Source organism: Lithobates pipiens, unplaced genomic scaffold, assembly GCF_037356315.1.
Source record: "Lithobates pipiens isolate NorthernLeopardFrog02 unplaced genomic scaffold, aLitPip1_a1.2 Scaffold_8, whole genome shotgun sequence".
NCBI classification, from domain to species: domain Eukaryota; kingdom Metazoa; phylum Chordata; class Amphibia; order Anura; family Ranidae; genus Lithobates; species Lithobates pipiens.
The window spans coordinates 183,025,836-183,046,833 of NW_027507903.1; the positions used below are offsets into that span (position 1 = coordinate 183,025,836).

General features: G+C 44.8%; 1 protein-coding gene across 1 annotated transcript in view; it reads left to right on the top strand.

Moving 5' to 3' along the window:
• The window catches only part of TPRKB (TP53RK binding protein), a 50,627-nt gene that overhangs the window by 7,911 nt on the left and 21,718 nt on the right, over nt 1-20,998 (top strand). The window contains exons 2-3 of the mRNA XM_077471396.1: nt 6,656-6,819; nt 14,179-14,301. Of these exons, the coding sequence (XP_077327522.1) occupies nt 6,679-6,819; nt 14,179-14,301 (264 nt within the window). The 5' untranslated portion in view covers nt 6,656-6,678. The remainder of the gene's footprint in view (nt 1-6,655; nt 6,820-14,178; nt 14,302-20,998) is intronic.

The window sequence follows — 20,998 nt, forward strand, 5'->3', positions numbered from 1 at the left end:
TTTGGGGTGTCATTTCACATACGCCCATAGCATGTGTGAGCAATATATCATTTAGTGACAACTTTGTGTAAAAAAAATAAAAAAATTTTTTTTTTGTCATTATTCAATCGCTTGAGGCAAAAAAATAAAATATTCAATGGGCTCAACATGCCTCTTATCAATTTCCTTAGGGGGTCTACTTTCCAAAATGGGGTCATTTGGGGGGGTTTTGTACTGCCCTGTCATTTTAGCACCTCAAGAAATGAGATAGGCAGTCGTAAACTAAAAGCTGCGTAAATTCCAGAAAACGTACCTTAGTTTGTAGATGTGACAACTTTTGCGCAAACCAATAAATATACAATTATTGACTTTTTTTTTACCAAAGACATGTGGCTGAATACATTTTGGCCTAAATGTATGACTAAAATTGAGTTTATTGGATTTTTCTAATAACAAAAAGTAGAAAATATAATTTTTTTTCAAAATTTGCGGTCTTTTTACGTTTATATCGCAAAAAATAAAAATCGCAGAGGCAATCAAATACCATCAAAAGAAAGCTCTATTTGTGGGAAGAAAAGGACGCAAATTTTGTTTGGGTACAACATTGCATGACCGCGCAATTACCAGTTAAAGCAGCGCAGTGCCAAAGTGTAAAAAGACCTCTGGTCATTTACCAGCAAAATGGTCCGGTCTGAAAGTGGTTAAATGATCCTTATTAAATGATCCTTATTAAATGATCCTTATTTAATGATCCTTATTTAATGATCCTTATTAAAAGTTTACATACCCCAGTTCTTAATACCGTGTATTTCCCCCTTTAACATCAATGACAGCTTGAAGTCTTTTGTGATATTTGTGGATGAGGCTCTTTATCTTCTAAGATGGTAAAGATGCCCATTCCTCTTGGCAAAAAGCCTCCAGTTCCTGTAAATTATTGGGCTGTCTTGCATGAACTGCACGTTTGAGATCTGACCTCAATATCATTGAGCCCCTCTGGGGAGGAGACTGAGATGGCCACTCCAGAACCTTCACTTTATTCTGCTGTAGCCAATGACAGGTCGACTTGGCCTTGTGTTTTGGATCATTGTCATGTTGGAATGTCCAAGTACGTCCCATGCGCAGCTTCCTGGCTGATGAATGCATATGTTCCTCCAGTATTTTATGATACGATACTGCATTCATCTTGCCAACAATTTTGACCAAATTTCCTGAGCCTTTGTAGCTCACACATCCCCAAAACATCAGCGATCCACCTCCGTGTTTCACAGTAGAAATGGTTACCTTTCATCATAAGCCTTTTTGACTCCTCTACCTAAATGTAGCATTTCTGGTTGTGGCCAAAAAGCTAAATATTGGTCTCATCACTCCAAATGACTTTGTGCCAGAAGGTTTGATGTTTGTTTCTGTGCTGTTTGGTGTATTGTAAGCGGGATACTTTGTAGCATTTGCGTAGTAATGGCTTTCTTCTGGCGACTCGACCATGCAGGCCATCTTTCTAGTGCCTCCTTATTGTGCTTCTTGAAACAGCCACACCACATGTTTTCAGAGAGTCCTGTATTTCATTTTGAAGTTATTTGTGGGTTTTTCTTTGCTTCCCAAACTATTTTCCTGGCAGTTGTGGCTGAAATGTTAGTTGGTCTACCTGACCGTGGTTTAGCTTCAACAGAAACCCTAATTTTCCACTTCTTGATTAGAGTTTGAACAATGCTGATTGGCATTCTCAGTTCATTGGATATCTTTTTATATCCCTTTCCTGTTTTATACAGTTCAATTACATTTTCCTGCAGATCCTTTGACAATTCTTTTGATTTCCCCACGACTCAGAATCCAGAAATGTCAGTGCAGCACTGGATGAAATATGCAAGGGTCTGTCAGGAGTCCAGAAACTCATTGACCTTTTATACACACACACTAATTTTAAGCAAACAGATCACAGGTGAGGATGGTTACCTTTTTAGTAGCCATTCAAACCCCTTTGTGTCAACTTGTGTGCATGTTATCAGGTTAAAATCACCAGGGTATGTAAACTTTTGATAAGGGTGATTTGGGTAGTTTCTGTTGCCATTATGATTTAAAAAGAGTAAACACAGTTGATTCATAATAAATGGCTTCAGCTAAACACTAACCACGAGTGAAAGAAATGTTTTTGTGTTATTCATATTCTCTGAAAAATAGCCAATAAATCATACATTCTGCCAGGGTATGTAAAGTTATGAGCACAACTGTATATACACATACACATGGCACTTTGCAAAACTTTGCACAGGATACTTATATTGGTGCCAGTCTTCCGACTGCAAAGGGATGTCAGCACATGATGTATCTTTTGTCTGCTGAGCTAAGATTCCTTGGCAGACCACTGTTTTTTAGTCGTCAGCATTGCCTGCTTCTCTGAGTTTCTGCAGAATAGCTTGGATAGCACTTATGAAAAATCTGCCTTCCTTGACATTTCTGCTTGTAATGGCGTTGTTAATGTAATAAGGGATAGTTTACATTTGCATTGATTAGTAAACACATTAAAGTGCCTACTGTTTTAACATGCTTTTTTTATGTGTTTTTGATGCTTCTTTGACGCTTTACCAAAGCTTAGCACATATCTTGTGTGTTGGTTTTCTATTTGTTTTAAAAAGTGAAAGTGATGAATAGGAAGCCAGACTGCCAGGTTTGAGGTGCTTTAACCAGTTGCGGTTTTGCTCGTGTACATATACTGCGGCACAATGGCACCGCTGTGCAAAACCCCGTGTATATATGGGGTTCCTTTTAACCCCCCTGGCAGTATTCCCGAGTCTGGCTCGGGGTGAAAATTCAGTACCATTAGCGGTAACCCCGAGCCAGACTCGGGATCGCATCGCTGGATCCAGGATGAGTTTACTTACCTTGTCCCCTGGATCCAGCGATGTCCCCCCGCTGTGCGAGCGGCTCATCCTCAGCTCGATCTATCACAGACCCGAGCTCTGTTCTCTGCGAGCGTTGCAACGCACAGGGACGGAGAACGGTGCCAAATTCAATAAAAAGTAAAACATACACATTACATACAGTATAATGTAATCTTACAGATTACATTGCTGTATGTAATTATTTCACATCCCCTTTGACCCTAGTGGTCTGCCCAGTGTCCTGCATGCAGTTTTATATTATAAAAACTGTTCTTTCTGCCTGGAAACTGGAGATTGTCCATAGCAACCAAAACTGTCCCTTTACATCAATAGCGTCTGCCCGGGTGCCACACATTGTGGGGTGTCATCCGTCCTCTCCTCCCTCCTTTATGCAGAACTGTGATCTCCCTGTGTCACGGAGCTGAACTATCCGGGTGGCCGCAGTAAAAATGTCCCGCCTCCTGTGATAGACGGCACACTGATCGAATGCCAGGACATCTCCTGTATCATATCTGCTAGAGGTGCACCGAATGGAAATTTTGCTAATACTATTAGCAGCGTATTTAAGTTTAAAGCGGAGTTCCACCCACTTTTGAGGGGTGGTCTTAAATGAAAGACCACCTCTCCACCCCTGGTTTTTGGATAGTAAAATAGTATTGTTTTTCTTTTAAAGTACCTTTTTATGAAGTACAGCCTGTACTTCTGATCCATCTGGTCCGTGGCACAGGATGTCATATCCTCTTGTAATGAAAGCCCCCCCCCCGTCTTCTGGCACCTTTGTGTGTGTCCCAGAAGACAGCTGACCATTCACAAAGAGCTCCACGCAACTCGTGCATACGCAGTAGGAAACGGGCAGTGAAGGCGCAAGGCTCCACTGACGGTTTCCTTTAATTAGAATGGCAGCGCCTGCACCCGATCGACGGAACGGCCTCGGGGGGCTGACATCGGGGGCTCCCTGGACAGGTAGGTGTCCTTTATTAAAAGTCAGCAGCTACAGTGTTTGTAGTTGCTGACTTAAAAAAAAAAAATCAAAGTTGCAGGTGGAACACCACTTTAAGTAAGAGATTACAGACGTGATACAAGAGATGGTTAGAGACTGAGGACATGATACAAGAGACAGCAGACTGCATTCTTGAGCTTTTCTTGCACTAAAGGTGCAAATAATGGGCAACGATAAATTCATATTAATTTAAATTGATGATATTAATTAAGAAGTCAAATACAATGTAATTATATTTATAAAAATATTAATATTTTTTAAAAAACTGTCTGTTTCAGCTAAGTGCATTTTGCATTTTCGATTTCGGTACCAAATTCTCCATTTGGTGCACCTAGAAATTAAATTTCTGGGGGGCATTCTGTACACCGTCCAGTCCAGGTAGCTAAATTGCATTTTACAGAAAATTACAGAGCCGCAAATTGAAAAGGAAAAGTAATTTTTAATAAAATGTAATGCTGCAGCTGTCCCCCTGCTGGTTCTAAGACTGAGAACTGAGTGATCATTTGACTGCTGAGTGTTCAGTTCTCGGTCTTCAACGAGCATAGAGTAGCGATTGTAATGTTACTTTTCACACTGGGGCGTTGGGGGCGTCTGCACTAAAGCGCCACTATTTTAGCCGTCACGACCGATTCACTGTCGTTTTTGCTGAGATTTTTGGCCACTAGCAGGGCGCTTTTAACCCCCAAAAGGGCTGGTTGTCGACGGTTTGGCGGCACTGCCCATTAATTTCAATGGGCAGGGGCGCTTTATACACCACTCCTACAGCGCTGCAAAGATGCCGCTTGCAGGCCTTTTTTTACCATCCTGCCAGCGCACCCCTCTAGTGTGAAAGCACTTGGGCTTTCACATTGGAGTGGAAGGAGAGGTCCTTTCAAGGCGCTTTTGCAGGCGCTATTTTTAGCATTATAGCGCCTGTAAAGCACCTCAGTGTGAAAGTAGCCTAAGTCACCACTCTCTGCTCTGCATCTTGAACTGAAGCGCTGGTCTGTGGAGGGGATGAGAGCGGCTGACTTAGGCTTTCAGTGGCACGCTGAGAGGTTGAGCTAGCTGAAGGTTTGTCATCTTTGCGGATCCCGGCATTATTGTCGGGATCCCTGCAGAGCCTAGAACAGCTCTATGATATCAGCTGACAGCAGACTTTAACCTGCTGTCATCAGAATCTGGGTCACACTCCTGTGGCCCAACGGAGAAATCTGACCAAACAAACTTTGGCCATACTTCTCTTCTCTCTGCATAAAGAGTAGCTGTCACTTGCCTAATCCTATCCCATTGGGGGCTTATAAGCAACACAGTTCAATTAAAAATATAAAAAGAATCATAATAAATTAATTACAAAAAATAAATAAAAGCAACCTTGTTACCCTGCAAATGCAAGCACATGCACAGTGTGTTTACACGCATGTAAAACAGAAACTTCACCACACATGCTGAAACCACAAACATCAGAGAGCAATAATTCTAGGGCCATTATTTATAGTTAACATTAAACACTTATTAAATTCATGAGATGCTAAGGTTTCTAATGCCTCGTTTCCACTGAGCGGTCCGGTTCGGGTTGGTTCGGTACGGTTCGCTATTTTGGGTGTTTCCATCATGAAAGCGGCCCATTCAACCAAACCATACCGCACCATTCATGGTCCTGCTTCAGATGTGGGGCCATAGAAAATGGTACGGTGCGGTGCTGTTAGGGCGGAGCTACTGGCATCACACGATACATTCCACTGATTGGCAGACAGAAAAAACGTCAATGCTCACGTCAAAGGCATTTTTTTCTAAACCCCTTATGGCCCCTGGTGGTCTGACTTGCAGTGGAAACGCTCACCTGAATAGGCCGGACCATTCTAACCCTTCCAAACTGTACCGAACTGAACCGTTCCGCTCAGTGGAAACAAGGCATTAATCTCCACGTATTAAAATTTTTTGGCACTGTAATTTTTCACCATTTTGTGCTGGGGCGTGCAGTTTTGAGGCCTGACATAGTTGGTATCTATTAATTCCATATAACCTCATCTTTTTTTATTTTGTAGGAAAAAATTAATGAAAATCATTTTCGTTGTTCTTTTTTTTTTTAAATCTGATAAACAGCTGCGCAAATCTGGTGTGACATAAAAAATTGCAGCTACCATTTTTTTTAAATATTTAATGCCCTGGAACTTTTAAACAGTTTCATAGTAAATGCAGATTTTAACGTGTGCAAAAAATGAAGAAGTAACTCTGGAGGGTAGGAGGGCTATCAGCTGCAAAATCCTTAATTGTGTGCTACTGTACATGGGAGAATAAATGTGGTTTTAAGGCTCCATTCACACAAGACGTAAAAATAATGTTATAAAAATGTCAATAGCTTAACATTTTTTAACATTTTTGAAATAGCGTTTATTAGTGTTTCTTTTTTGTTTTTTGTTTTTGCAATGGATCAAAAACATAAAAAAAAAAAAAAAAAAAAACCCCGCTGGTGAGACAGATTTTTGAGCGTTTGACATTCATGAGCGTTTGGTGGTCAGAAAAACGACTCCTGAACACAATTTTTATGGCCCCATAAAATCCACTGCTGATAAACATCCAAAAACGTCTGTGTGTGCATGGACACATAGGATAACATAGATGTTTATGAGCTGTTAAAAAAAAAAAAAAAAAACTCCCAAAAAACGTCAGTTTATGAGCTTCAGTGTGCATGGAGCCTTAAGGCCAGGGGGAGACGCATCAAATATTAATTTGATAAGGAATCGCAAAGCATCTAAGTGTTTGCATAGAGGTTTGTCATGAGATAAATCTGTGTAATCTTTTTATCCTACATCTGCAGGGGTCGTTCACAGCTAGATTACAATGGATGTAACTTATAACCTCGAACTGTTTCCTGAATATAAAGTGACTTTGCTTTTATTCAAAGATGTTAAAAATGCATCAGGACTAAGAAAGAAAGCAATTGATGGAACTGTTGATGGAGTGTTGCTGAATCCTGCAATGGTAAGAGGTTATATTGTAGCTTTATATAATCTTTAAATAAATGTACTTACTGTTTTATTTACTTACATGAGCTGGAAAATGTACTGCCAATGTCAAAATGTGCCACGCCCTCACACATTCCCAGAAATCGGATTCAGAAAAACCACTTGTTTAATGTAATGTTTATGTGTCGCAAAAATATTTACAAAGCGCTCACAATTTGTTGTGGAACCGTTCACACTGTGTACTTCAAAGTTTTCAGGTGCTCACACCTCCAGGGACAATTTTTCTCCCAGGTACTGCAGGAACATATAGTATTAAATCGAACACCGCCTCCATAAAAGCTAACTTTAATGCTTTGTCACACTTTAAGACATTCCAGCTAGCTTCTCGATGATGTGTTTCACCCCCACTGGGACATCAATGCGGTAAAGCAGGCATCAATAAATGGCGGTCCGGATGCAGACCGAGTGACAGTCCCCCCGGGACTGCGACAGTCATGCCGTTTAGGAGCTTAGACTTTCTTTCTTGCAGGCCACCTTGTAGTTTCCCCAGCTGCTGCACTGTCATCCTTGCTGCATGGCAGAGGACTGGAGAGGCGACAGGCTGGGAGGTCCTAGGGCAGGATCTCCAAGCGGGTGGTTGGTTGCTAGGACACTGAGCAGTCCTGGCAACCAATCACCAGCTCTTTGACAAGAAAAGCTTGGCAGCTCCCACCCTTTGTCCAGACCTGCCCTTTGGAAAGTAAGGCTGTGTGCGTGTGGCTGCAAACGCTGTTGTAAAAGAGAAAGGAGGTGTGAGAAAACTGTTATGGAGAGGAGGTGAGGGGGGCTAAGAACACTGTTATGAAGGGGGGTAAGGACACTGCTATGAGGGGGGGTGAGGGTGACGGGGGCTAAGGACACTGCTATGAAGGGAGGTGCTGTGCCGTAAGGAGGGGGGAATGTGATGTAAAATGGGGAAAATTGTGATGTTGAAAGAACGGTGACACAAATGGGGGAGAACTGTGACGTAAAGGGGGGGAACCTGTGATGTGAAGGGGGGGAACTGAGGACACTGTGATATAAATATGGGGGCTTTGATGTGAAGGATTTGAGTCGTTGCACAAAAATGCGGCATGGACTTCTGCTGGAAGAAAATTTTGCACCTCGAACCTACGTGAATTTTAATTTAATACCTCTGGTGTAGAGTTCAGGACCAGTAGGAGGTGAAACACGTCATAGAGGAGCTGGGTAGAGGGTCTGGAAGCGAACTGGAACAATTAATTTAGTTTTTTGCTTTAATGAAAGTGGCGCACACCATGCAGCTCTATAAAATTTCCAAAACGTCTTAAAAGCAGATCCATCAAAACACTAAAGCTGGCCATAAATGGATCGAAAATTTTAGCAGGTTCAGCAGGGCCCCCTGCTGATTAGCTTCTGTTCAACCGCCATGTTGGAAAATGTCTGCTCGATCGAGTGCTTCAGGCTGAAGACTGCAGTGGTGATCTGTGTATTCTGATGGAGGAGTCTCCCGGCTGTCAAAGTACAAAGGCACAACGGGTAGGATTCCCGTATTCACCTCTGACGTGTGGATGGGGGAATTGACTTATCTGGCTAGCCTTCCACAAGTCAAATGCTGCATTACCATGATTGTGATGGACCAGAACTCTATGGACCAGAACTCTATGGACCAGAACTCCCTTATATTTGATCTCTTCGGAAAAAAAGAAAAAGTCATAAAGGTCAGGGAATTATTTTTTTTTTTTTTATCATATTAAATTGGTTGGACAGATCAATAGAGGAAATTGCTGATGTCCATAGATCCATCTGTGAGGCCTAGGCAACATGTGTCCAGCTAGTCCTGAGAATGATCTTGTTCTATTTATCTTCACAATTCTGTATGTTTTTGCACATTATATTGTATCTGTGGTTATTTGTGGGTCACTCTTGGGACCGTACATGTTCATTTTTACACTTTAGTTCCACTTGAAGTCAGTGTTTGCATAACATTGCAAAGCTCCCACAGTGTTTTCACATCTTCAGGAGTGCATAAGAGGATAACAAAATGTGCAAGCACCTCTGGGTACCTGCATGTCATTCCTTCTCATAGTTATTTATACTGTACATCAGGTATATTGTACTGTAAATTGAATAGACTTTCAGATTTTAGCACATTTTCAGTGTTTGGGGAATTGCACTAGCGGGTCCGTAATTGATTTCACTTGTTGCTTGCAATTGCTATATAAGTGGAACACAATGTGCTGTGCTACTGTCAAATGTATAGTGTAAGAAACATTTTTCTGCATAAGATGGTTTTGATATGAGTAACATTTTATAATATTTTGTTTCAAACTGGTGAATACTTTAGTGCAGGGCATAAAATTTTAAGTCCTAGGCTACTAGCCAGGACTTAAAGGGGTTGTAAACCTTCAACGTTTTTTTACGTCAATACATTCTATGCATTGAGGTGAAAAACCTCCTGTAATGCTGCAGCCACTCCCCACCGAGCCCCTGTTCTACTTACGTATACCCCGTCTATCTCGGCCAGGGGACTAGCACACCAGCAAAAGCCAGTGTTTTTCGCTTCCTTACCGGATGGCTTGATAGCAGCGCAGCCATTGGCTCCCGCTGCTGTCAATCAAATCCAATGACGTGGGCACCGGGCGGCTGGGCTGAGTCCGGCATTCGTGTCTATGGACGTAAATGCTGGACACGGGAGCCCACCCACATGGTAATCCCCTCTGGAGAGCGCTATTCCTAGGGGGTTATCTAAAGCGTGAGGGGGAGGAGTCGTGAGAGTCACCATGGGACCACAGAAGAGGATGTTCGGGTCCACTCTGTGCAAAACGAGCTGCACAGTGGAGGTAAGTATAAGGCTCGGTTCACACAGGGGCGACACGTCTTCAGGACGACTTTGTTAGGCAACTTGGAGACGACTTGAACACGACTTAGACACGACCTGGGGCGACTTACAAGTCGCCCCAGGCCAGGCGACTTTTGCCGTGGCCAATCAGAGTATGAGCTCTGAAGGGGTAAATCCACGCCAAATTTATGAAAATAATTTGGCGTGGGTTCCTCCTCCAAGAGCATACCAGGCCCTTAGGTCTGGTATGGATTCCAAGGGGAACCACCCACGCCGAAAAAACGGCGTGGGGGTCCCCCCCAGATCCATACCAGACCCTTATCCGAGCACGCTACCCGGCCGGCCAGGAAAGGGTGTGGGGACGAGCGGGCGCCCCCCCTCCTGAGCCGTACCAGGCCGCGTGCCCTCAACATGGGGGGGTGCTTGGGGAAGGGGGGCGTGCGGCCCCCCCACCCCAAAGCACCTTGTCCCCATGTTGATGAGGACAAGGGCCTCTTCCCGACAACCCTGGCCGTTGGTTGTCGGGGTCTGCGGGCGGGGGGCTTATCGGAATCTGGGAGCCCCCTTTAATAAGGGGGCCCCCAGATACCGGCCCCCCACCCTATGTGAATGAGTATGGGGTACAATGTACCCCTACCCATTCACCTGTAAAATAAAGTACAAAAAAAACACAACACACAAGATAAAATAGTTTATTGCACAGCTCCGGGGGTCTTCCGTCTTCGGGGGTCTTCTTGCCGGACTCCTCCGCTATCTTCTTCTAGCTCTTTTGCTAGCGGAGGAGCCCGGCTTTCTTCCTTGCCACCGCCCTCTTCTTCCGACTTCGGGGGTCTTGTCCCCCTCTTCGGTTCTTCTGCCTGCTTCGGTTCTTCTGCCACCCCCTTTCCTGGCCGGCCGGGTAGCGTGCTCGGATAAGGGTCTGGTGTGGATCTGGGGGGGACCCCCACGCCGTTTTTTCGGCGTAGGGGGTTCCCCTTGGAATCCATACAAGACCTAAGGGCCTTGTATGCTCTCGGAGGGGGAACCCATGCCAATTTTTTTTTCAGAAATTTGGCGTGGAGTTCCCCCTTCAGAGCTAATAATTCTGTCAAAGTCGCCTCTGTATATGCAGAGATCCGACTTGGAGGCGACCTCCATTGAAATCAGTGGGTACAAGTCGCCTACAAGTCGGATTGAAGTAGTACAGGAACTTCTTTTGAAGTCGGAGCAACTTCAGTAGCGTGCATTAAGACGGCTCTCATTCACTTACATTGATTTTTAAATGTTGTCCGACCTGAAGTCGGATCTGAGGCCGCGTACACACGGGCGGACTGTTCGCCCAACCTTGTCCGCTGAACAGTGTTTGGGCGGACAGTCCGCTCGTGTGTGGGCTTTCAGCGGACAGTTTCAGCGGACAGTTGGACGGACAAAGTCTTTCGGAAATTCCGAAAAACTGTCCGCTGAAACTGTGTTTGAGCGAACAGTCCGCCCGTGTGTGGGCTTGTCCGCTGTACTTTCGAAATGAGCGGACTGTTCCCGCTCGGAAAGTCCGCCCATTTCGAGCGCGTGTACAGGTAGGCGGGGCCCGCGAAGGAGACGTCGCGGGCTCCGCCGCCTGGAATGGGCTTAAAGGGGAACCCCAACGCCGAAAAAAATCGGCGTGGGGGTTCCCCCCAAGTCCACACCAGACCCTTGTCCGAGCACGCTACCCGGCCGGCCAGGAAAGGGGGGCGAGCGAGCGCGCCCCCCCTCCTGAGCCGTACCAGGCCGCGTGCCCTCAACATGGGGGGTGCCTTGGGGAAGGGGGGGCCACGCGGCCCCCCCACCCCAAAGCACCTTGTCCCCATGTTGATGAGGACAAGGGCCTCTTCCCGACAACCCTGGCCGTTGGTTGTCGGGGTCTGCGGGCGGGGGGCTTATCGGAATCCGGGAGCCCCCTTTAAGAAGGGGGCCCCCGGATACCGGCCCCCCACCCTATGTGAATGAGTATGGGGTACAATGTACCCCTACCCATTCACCTGTGAAATAAAGTACAAATAAAAACACAACACAGGGGGAAAAAATATTTTATTGCACAGCCGGGGGTCTTCCGTCTTCGGGGGTCTTCTCGCCGGACTCCTCCGCTATGTGTGTGTAGCTCTTTTGCCAGCGGAGGAGTCCGGCTTTCTTCCTCCCCGCCGCCGGCCTCTTCTCCCGACTTCGGGGGTCTTGTCCCCCTCTTCGGTTCTTCTGCCGGGCCACCGCGCCTGGTCCGGTGGCCCGGTCTTCTGTCGCCGTCTTCCGTTCTTCTGTCGCCGCCTTCGGTTCTTCTGCCGGGCCACCGCGCCTTCTTGTAGCTCTTTTACAGGCGGTGGCCCGGTCTTCTGTCGCCGCCGCCGCCTTCCGTTCGTGTTCTTCTTCTTGTTCTTCTTGTTCTTCTCCAGGCGATGTTGACACGTCGCTCTCTCCGGCCGGAATGCCAGAGCCGCCCTGCGCTGTGACTTATATAGTGACAATGGGGCGGGGTCACATGGTATATGTCACATGGGTTGATGTCACATGGTGACCCCGCCCCCTTACGCTGTCATAGTCCCCATGTGACATCAACCCATGTGACCAACCCATGTGACATATACCATGTGACCCCGCCCCATTGTCACTATATAAGTGACCGCACAGCGCGCCCCCGGCATTCCGGCCGGAGAGCTCGTCGAGTCAACATCTCCAGGAGAAGAACAAGAAGAAGAACACGAACGGAAGGCGGCGACGGCGACAGAAGACCGGGCCACCGCCTGTAAAAGAGCTACAAGAAGGCGCGGTGGCCCGGCAGAAGAACCGAAGGCGGCGACAGAAGAACGGAAGACGGCGACAGAAGACCGGGCCACCGGACCAGGCGCGGTGGCCCGGCAGAAGAACCGAAGAGGGGGACAAGACCCCCGAAGTCGGGAGAAGAGGCCGGCGGCGGGGAGGAAGAAAGCCGGACTCCTCCGCTGGCAAAAGAGCTACACACACATAGCGGAGGAGTCCGGCGAGAAGACCCCCGAAGACGGAAGACCCCCGGCTGTGCAATAAAATATTTTTTCCCCCTGTGTTGTGTTTTTATTTGTACTTTATTTCACAGGTGAATGGGTAGGGGTACATTGTACCCCATACTCATTCACATAGGGTGGGGGGCCGGTATCCGGGGGCCCCCTTCTTAAAGGGGGCTCCCGGATTCCGATAAGCCCCCCGCCCGCAGACCCCGACAACCAACGGCCAGGGTTGTCGGGAAGAGGCCCTTGTCCTCATCAACATGGGGACAAGGTGCTTTGGGGTGGGGGGGCCGCGCGGCCCCCCTTTCCCCAAGGCACCCCCCCATGTTGAGGGCACGCGGCCTGGTACGGCTCAGGAGGGGGGGCGCGCTCGCTCGCCCCCCTTTCCTGGCCGGCCGGGTAGCGTGCTCGGACAAGGGTCTGGTGTGGACTTGGGGGGAACCCCCACGCCGATTTTTTTCGGCGTTGGGGTTCCCCTTTAAGCCCATTCCAGGCGGCGGAGCCCGCGACGTCTCCTTCGCGGGCCCCGCCTACCTGTACACGCGCTCGAAATGGGCGGATTTGCCTCCGCCTTACGTGGGCGAGTCCGTTCATTTCAAAAGTTGAGCGAACTGTTTGCCCAACCTTGTTCGTCAAACAGTCCGCTCGTGTGTGGGCAAGTCCGCTCATGCAAATTTTGAGCGGACTGTTTGACAAACTGTTTGCCGAACAAGGTTGGGCGAACAGTCCGCGCGTGTGTACGCGGCCTGAGTCGCCCCTGTGTGAACCGAGCCTAACACGTTTGTTATTTTAAACAAATAAAAAAACAAACCTTTAGTATCACTAAGGGTTACTTGCCACCAGTTGCCCTAAACATTCCCTCGTGAATTATCTCAATTATCTCATGAAATTTCACTTAAATGTTTTATGCAGAATTAAGTTACAAACATAAATATTACCAACAACTTTATCAATGCAGACTCACCAGTGCCCAGCCATGCAAACTACCTGTGTCCATCAATGCCACTTCAACGTTGTCCGTCAATGTGGCCTACCTGTGTCTGTCAATGCAATGCAGCCTACCTGTGCAGGGCAAGAGGAGGAGGAGGAGGAGAAGAAGAGGATTGCCGGCCGGATCGCCGGCCGAATCATCAGAGTGCCGAGGAACATTGCTTTAATTTCAATTGCCTTGTGTTCCCGCCACTCTCCGTCACATACAGCCCCTCCTCTTGGCCCAGGCACTTTGATACACAGATCACCTGGTTAATGCCGGGATGTGTGACGTGTATCAAAGTACCCAGGCAAGGAGGCGTGGTTGTGTGACGGCGAGTGTGGGGAACACTGCAAATCTAATTTAAGATGTTACAGCGATGTTCCTCTGCGCCCTTATGATCTTTACCCGTGCTTTCTCTATCCCCCTTCGCGTTTTTTCTGGGAGAACGGCTCCCATTCAACAACCTCGCCTACCGGCGGGGTGCTTTGATTATGTACACATAACTTTGAAACTTTACCATGCCTTTTACTTTTTACTAGATTTTAACATGTGTTTTTTGGTTTATCTTTGAAGATTGTGGATCCGCTTCAGGTTCTTATTGCAGTAAACAAAGCTATCCATTTACACCTATTGGAAAAAATGAAAACAAGAAGTCTTAACTCAGAAATTATATTTAATTTATCACCAACAAACAATGTAAGTATGGCTGCAAATCTAATACCCACAATGTAATGTAAAGTTAAAGTAAAACTAAAGGATTTTTTTTTTCTGAATAGAGTAAGAGAGGGTTATAACCCCAGTCAGTTTTTTTCCCATGTGTTCCATTGTGGAGATCTTCCTTCACTTCCTGTCCATAGCCAAAATGGGAAGTTAGAGGAAAATCCCTCCAAACTGAGGGAATTCCTAGTTGTCACTAGAACTAGTGTCCCCAGTGGGAGATTTCCCCTCTAATCCTGTTCTAATATTATTATTTTTTTTTTTTTTTACTTTTGGTAATAACAGTAAATGGGACAGATATAGAGGGCGAATCTCCCTAATGGGGGCCCAGACAGCAATACAAATCTGACACTTCCACTCTATCCAGAAATAAAAAAGAAAAAGTTTTGCCTTTAGTTAAAGTAAGAGTAACTCCAAAAAAAAAATCATTCTCTGAGTGATCTATGTACAGTTTAACAAAATTTGTTCCAGATTTCTACCTTTTTGTTATTCTGAAGCCATTGCTATTTGTTCCGTCGTGATCTGTCACACGCCGTATACACCGGACATGGCCGATGACAGAACACTGTACCGGCCCACTGCTGGTACAATGTGATCACTGTGCCAATCACAGCAGATCACATGACAGTTGTACACAATGAAAGGCTTTGTTAAATGACTTTCACAGTGTACTATTGTGATGAGTTCTGACTGGTCACAGTCATCGCATGGTACAGACACGGTCAATCACAGTCCATCTGTACCATGTGATCAGACAGGGCCAATCACAGCTAATCATAATAGTACACATTAAATCAGTAGTTTTCATTCAGAAAAAAATTGGTTGCGTATAACTGTAAAATGCAGTTATAAGCAATCATAGTATATGTACATGTATAAAAAGAAAATCATGATCACCTCCCCAGAGTAGTACAGCATTACTGTGGTAACACTGCATTGCAATGATCACTGTATGTAAAAAAAATAATGTAATAACATTTTTTAAAAGAAATTATAAACATCTTTTACTGGTATGTTTTTTTACTGGACAGTGTGTAAAAAAAAAAAAAGTGAAAAATATTTTTGTTTTAAATTTCTTAATTACAACTTCAAAAAAACTCTTATGCAGCGTACACACGACCGGACTTTGACAGCAAATGTCAGACGGAACAAATCCGTCAACAATTCGATTGTGTGTGGACGCCATATGACCCCCCCCCCCCACCTCCCTTTTTTCTTACCTAAGTCCGATCCAATCCAACAATGCTGGAGCCGCTGCGCTCATGCACATCGTTGGATCGGATCGCTCTCCTCATTGGATAGATTGATTGCAGCAGGAGCCATTGACTTCCGCGGCTGTCAATCAGAAGCTGTGATGCGGTGGGGAGGGGTAGAGTCCCATTGTCTGTATCAATGGACGCAACAGCGGGACTCGGGAGCAAGCCTGCACGGGTGTCCCCATAGAAATGCGGCTTTCCGCAGGGGCACCCAATGAAGAGCAGGGGCCTAGGGCACCGACAGGGGACCTGAGGAGAAGAGCATCCTGGCTTCTCTGTTCAAAACCACTGCACAGAGCAGGTAAGTTTTTTTTTTTTTTTTTTTTTTTAATGAACGTTTACAATCACTGTAATTGCAATATGATTGTGTGGCAGTTCTATATGCTATATTATTTTTTTTTATTTGCAAATATTTTTCCCCACAAGAGTGGAGATGCCCTTTAACCACTTCCCGACCAGCGCACGACGATATACGTCGACAGAATGGCACGGGCAGGCATATTGGCGTACAGGTACGTCCAATATTCGATGCCGCCCTGCCATCGGGAGCGCGCCGCCGGCGCGCTCCTGCGCTGGTCGGGACCCCCGTGAGTCCAGTCGTGGGACCCGCGGACTCGATCGCCGCGGGCATCCCCGCGATCGTCTCACGGAGCGGCCGAATGGAGGAAATGCTGTGTAAACAACATTTTTCCATTCTGCCTAGCAACTAGTGACGCTGATCTCTGCTCCATGTGATTGGAGCAGAGATCAGTGTACACTAAATGAAAGCCCAACCCCCCCACAGTTAGTAACACACCCCTAGGAACACTTAACCCCTACACTGCCACCCACTGGTTAACCCTTTCACTGCCAGTGTCATTTACACAGGAATCACTGCATTTATATAGCAGTGATTACTGTATAAATGACAATGGTCCCAAAAATGTGTCAAAAATGTCCGATGGGTCCCCGACAATGTCGCAGTCACAATAAAAATCGCAGATCGCCGCCATTACTAGTAAAAAAAAAAAAATAATAAAAAATTATTAATAAAAATGCTATAAAACTATCCCTATTTTGTAAACGCTATAACTTTTGCGCAAACCAATCAATAATCGCTTATTGCGATTTTTTTTTTTTAACCAAAAATATGTAGAAGAATACGTATGGGCCTAAATTGAGGGAAAAAAAATGTTTTTTTATATATTTTTGGGGGATATTTATTATAACAAAAAGTAAAAAATAATGCGTTTTTTTCAAAATTGTCGCTCTATTTTTGTTTATAGCGCAAAAAATAAAAACCGCAGGGGTGATCAAATACCACCAAAAGAAAGCTCTATTTGTGGGAAAAAAAAGGACGTCAATTTTGTTTGGGAGCCACGTCGCACGACCGCGCAATTGTCAGTTAAAGCAACGCAGTGCCGAATCGCAAAAAGTGGTCTGGTCTTTGACCAGCAAATTGGTCCGGTCTGAAAGTGGTTAAACATTAGGTAAATACAGGTGGAATCTGTCTGTTACACAAAAGCAAACATTTGGCTGTTTAGTGTAAACCATAAATACAACAGATCCTACCGCTCACTTAGGCCCCTTTCACACTGGGGCGGTATTCAGGCCTTACAGCGCTAAAAATAGCGCCTGTGTAGCGCCTGAAAAAAAACGGCTCCTTTAACTCCAGTGTGAAAGCCGGAGGGCTTTCACACTGGAGCGATGCGCTGGCAGGACGGTGAAAAAAGTCCTGCTAGCCGCATCTTTGGAGCGGTGAATACACCGCTCCTACCCATTGAAATCAATGGGACACCGCGGCAATACCGCCGGCAAAGCACCGCTGCAGCGGAGCTTTGCGGGCGGGTTTAACCCCTTTTCAGCCGCTAGCGGGGGTTAAAACCACCCCGCTAGCGCCCGCAGACCGCCGCTAAAACGACGGTAAAGCGCCGCTAAAAATAGCGGCGCTTTACCGCCGACGCCGCTCCCGCCCCAGTGTGAAAGCAGCCTTAGTGGTACATCTTTACCATTTGCAGTGGTTTAGTGCCGGTTCACATAGGGGCAACACGACTTGGACGCAACCTGAGCACGCACCACAGCGCGACTTACAAGACGACTTGGGGTGACTTCAAGTCACCTCCAGGACAGGCGATTTTCCAGGGGGCAATCAAAGAACAATCAGTTCTGTGGAAGGGAGGGGTTTGCCTGAGAGAACCATTTTCTCCTCCTGTATTGTTGCTTCAGTTAAGACACGATCCGACTTTGGAGGCGACTTCCATTGAAATCAATGGGTACAAGTCGCCTAGAAGTTGGATTGAAGTAGTACAGGAACCTTTTCTGAAATCGGAACAACTTCAGTAGTGTACATTAAGACGGCTCTCATTCACTTCAATGGAATTTCTGATGTCAAGCGACTTGGGGTGCAAAAGTAAGAGGTGTGACGTTCTACTTTAGTACTTCTATTAATTAAAGGCTAATAGAACTTTGCCTTAAAATGTTGGCTCCCCCTCCACCTCAGAAGTGTGCGATCTGTCCGCCACAATGTTGCAGTCCCACTGAAAATCATTACTAGTAAAAAAAAAATGCCATAAATCAATCCCCTATTATGTAGACAATATAACTTTTGTGTAAACCAATCAATATACGCTTATTACGTTTTTTTTCTTTTACCAAAAATACGTAGAATACCTATCAGACTAAACTGATGAAGACATTTCGTTTTTTATATATTTTTGGATATTTATTATAGAAAAAAAGTAAAAAATATTGTTTGTTTTGTTTTCTTTTTCAAAATTGTCGGTCTTTTTTTTGTTTGTTTTATAGTGCATAAAAAAAATGCAGAGTTGATCAAATACCACCAAAAGAAAGCTCTATTTGTGGGGGGAAAAACAGGACATATGTTTTGTTTGGGTACATTGTCGCATGACCGTGCAATTGTCAGTTAAAGCAACACAGTGTCGTATTGCAAAAAATGGCCTGGTCATTAAGGGGGTAAATCCTTCCGTTCCTTAAGTGGTTAATAAGAAACACTTATACCGTGTACACACGACCGGACTTTTCGACGGACTAGGTCCATCGGTCTTCCCGACGGACTGTCAGCGGAGTTCCCACAGACTTTCCGAATTAACAGACTTGGCCACACACAATCACACCAAAGTCTGATGGATTCAAACGTGATGACGTACGACCGGACTAGAATAAGGAAGTTCATAGCCAATAACTGCCCTAGCATTGTTTTTTGGCCGTTGGACTAGCATACACACGAGCGGATTTCTCGATAGGAACTGGGTCTGGCGGAGTTCCGGCAAAAAAAATTGAAACATGTTTTATTTCTAAAGTCCGACAGATTTTTGGACAGCAAAGTCATATGGCGTCCACACACAATCGAATTGTTGACGGATTTGTTCCGTCTGACCTTTGCTGTCAAAGTCCGGTCGTGTGTACGCTGCATAAGAGTTTTTTTGAAGTTGTAATTAAGAAATTTAAAACAAAAATATTTTTCACTTTTTTTTTTTATTTTTTTTTTTTTTTTTTTTTACACACTGTCCAGTAAAAAACCATACCAGTAAAAGATGTTTATAATTTCTTTTAAAAAATTGTATTACATTATTTTTTTTACATACAGTGATCATTGCAATGCAGTGTTACCACAGTAACGCTGTACTACTCTGGGGAGGTGATCATGATTTTCTTTTTATACATGTACATATACTATGCTTGCTTATAACTGTGCATTTTACAGTTATACTCAACCAATTTTTTTCTGAATGAAAACTACTGATTTAATGTGTACTATTATGATTAGCTGTGATTGGCCCTGTCTGATCACATGGTACAGATGGACTGTGATTGACCGTGTCTGTACCATGTGATGACTGTGACCAGTCAGAACTCATCACAATAGTACACTGTGAAAGTCATTTAACAAAGCCTTTCATTGTGTACAACTGTCATGTGATCTGCTGTGATTGGCACAGTGATCACATTGCACCAGCAGTGGGCCGGTACAGTGTTCTGTCATCGGCCATGTCCGGTGTATACGGCGTGTGACAGATCACGACGGAACAATAGTGCTCTTGCCCAGCCATCATTTTACAATAGGCTGGGGGGGAAAGGTTAAGCAAACTTATATTACAAATGTGGAACCCACTTCTCCTTTAATATAAACAACATGCTGCTGACCCAATAATATATGTAACAAAAAGCAAGATACTCCCAATGTCTTATACGCAGCTTACAAGTAATGAAAAATACTTTCTCATAAAAGTATTGTTTTTATTTTCAGTGGGTAAAATTGCATCAATAAACGCACCAATAACCAAAGGGAAGGGGGAGGGGAAGCAGAACATGTGGAAAAGGAGGAACAACAACAAGAGCTCTGATGTACACAAAAATGATAAACATATTAGATGTCTGTCTAACATTTTAACAAAAGGAAATCCACAAATAGTATATCTGTGGATATTACTATTGTTAGCGTAACCCAAACGCGTTTCAATCATAATTTTGTATTCAATCTTCTGCGGGGGGATATAGACATTTATAACATATCGATACAGAATATTACCAATATTGACATCAATAACAACATCATCGTCATTTGGAATAAAGAGCCTGTATATACAGGAATTCAAAATTAACAACGGACCCTAACTTTTGATAAGAGAAATATTTAAGTAGCCAGAGCAAAAAGACAAAATGTCACAACGCATCAGAATATGCTCACAGTGGCCCACCATACAGAAAGTGGGCAGGGAGTCCAATTCTATCTACAAGAAGTCATACTTAATTAGACGTGTAAGGGTAGGGGAGACACAAATGCGCCTATGATATGTATAATATTTAGGGATGAATTACCTTCAACTCTTTTGCTTTTGTAAGGATATCCTATGCACTGATACATTCCTTCAGCACAAAGCACAGGATTTGCATTTCCCAGATTAAATGCATCACCTGGGAGATATAAATTTCCAGCAGGTGTATAGAAGTTTATAACACATGTCTATATAGGTAAAGCTACATTCAATGAGTATACCTTGTTTAACTATCTATCAATCCAGTGTGTACCGGTAAAATGTTGATCTATCCAGTATGTCAGAGTAGGCGGCTAGTTATACGTTCATCACAAGATTAGTGGTATCATCAGTTCCTCATCATTAAAGCACCCTCATGCTGCATTAAAAAGAAAATATATATATATACAAACACACACACACATGTAAATTATATCATATAAATATATATAATACAGGTTTTCTTTAAATCCCTTTTGAGCATTTAACCACTTAAGCCCCGGACCAATTTGCAGCCAAAGGACCAGGCCCCTTTTTGCGATTCGGCACTGCATCGCTTTAAATGACAATTGCGCGGTCGTGCAACGTGGCTCCAAAACAAAATTGGCGTCCTTTTTTCCCCACAAATAGAGCTTTCTTTTGTTTGGTATTTGATCACCTCTGCGG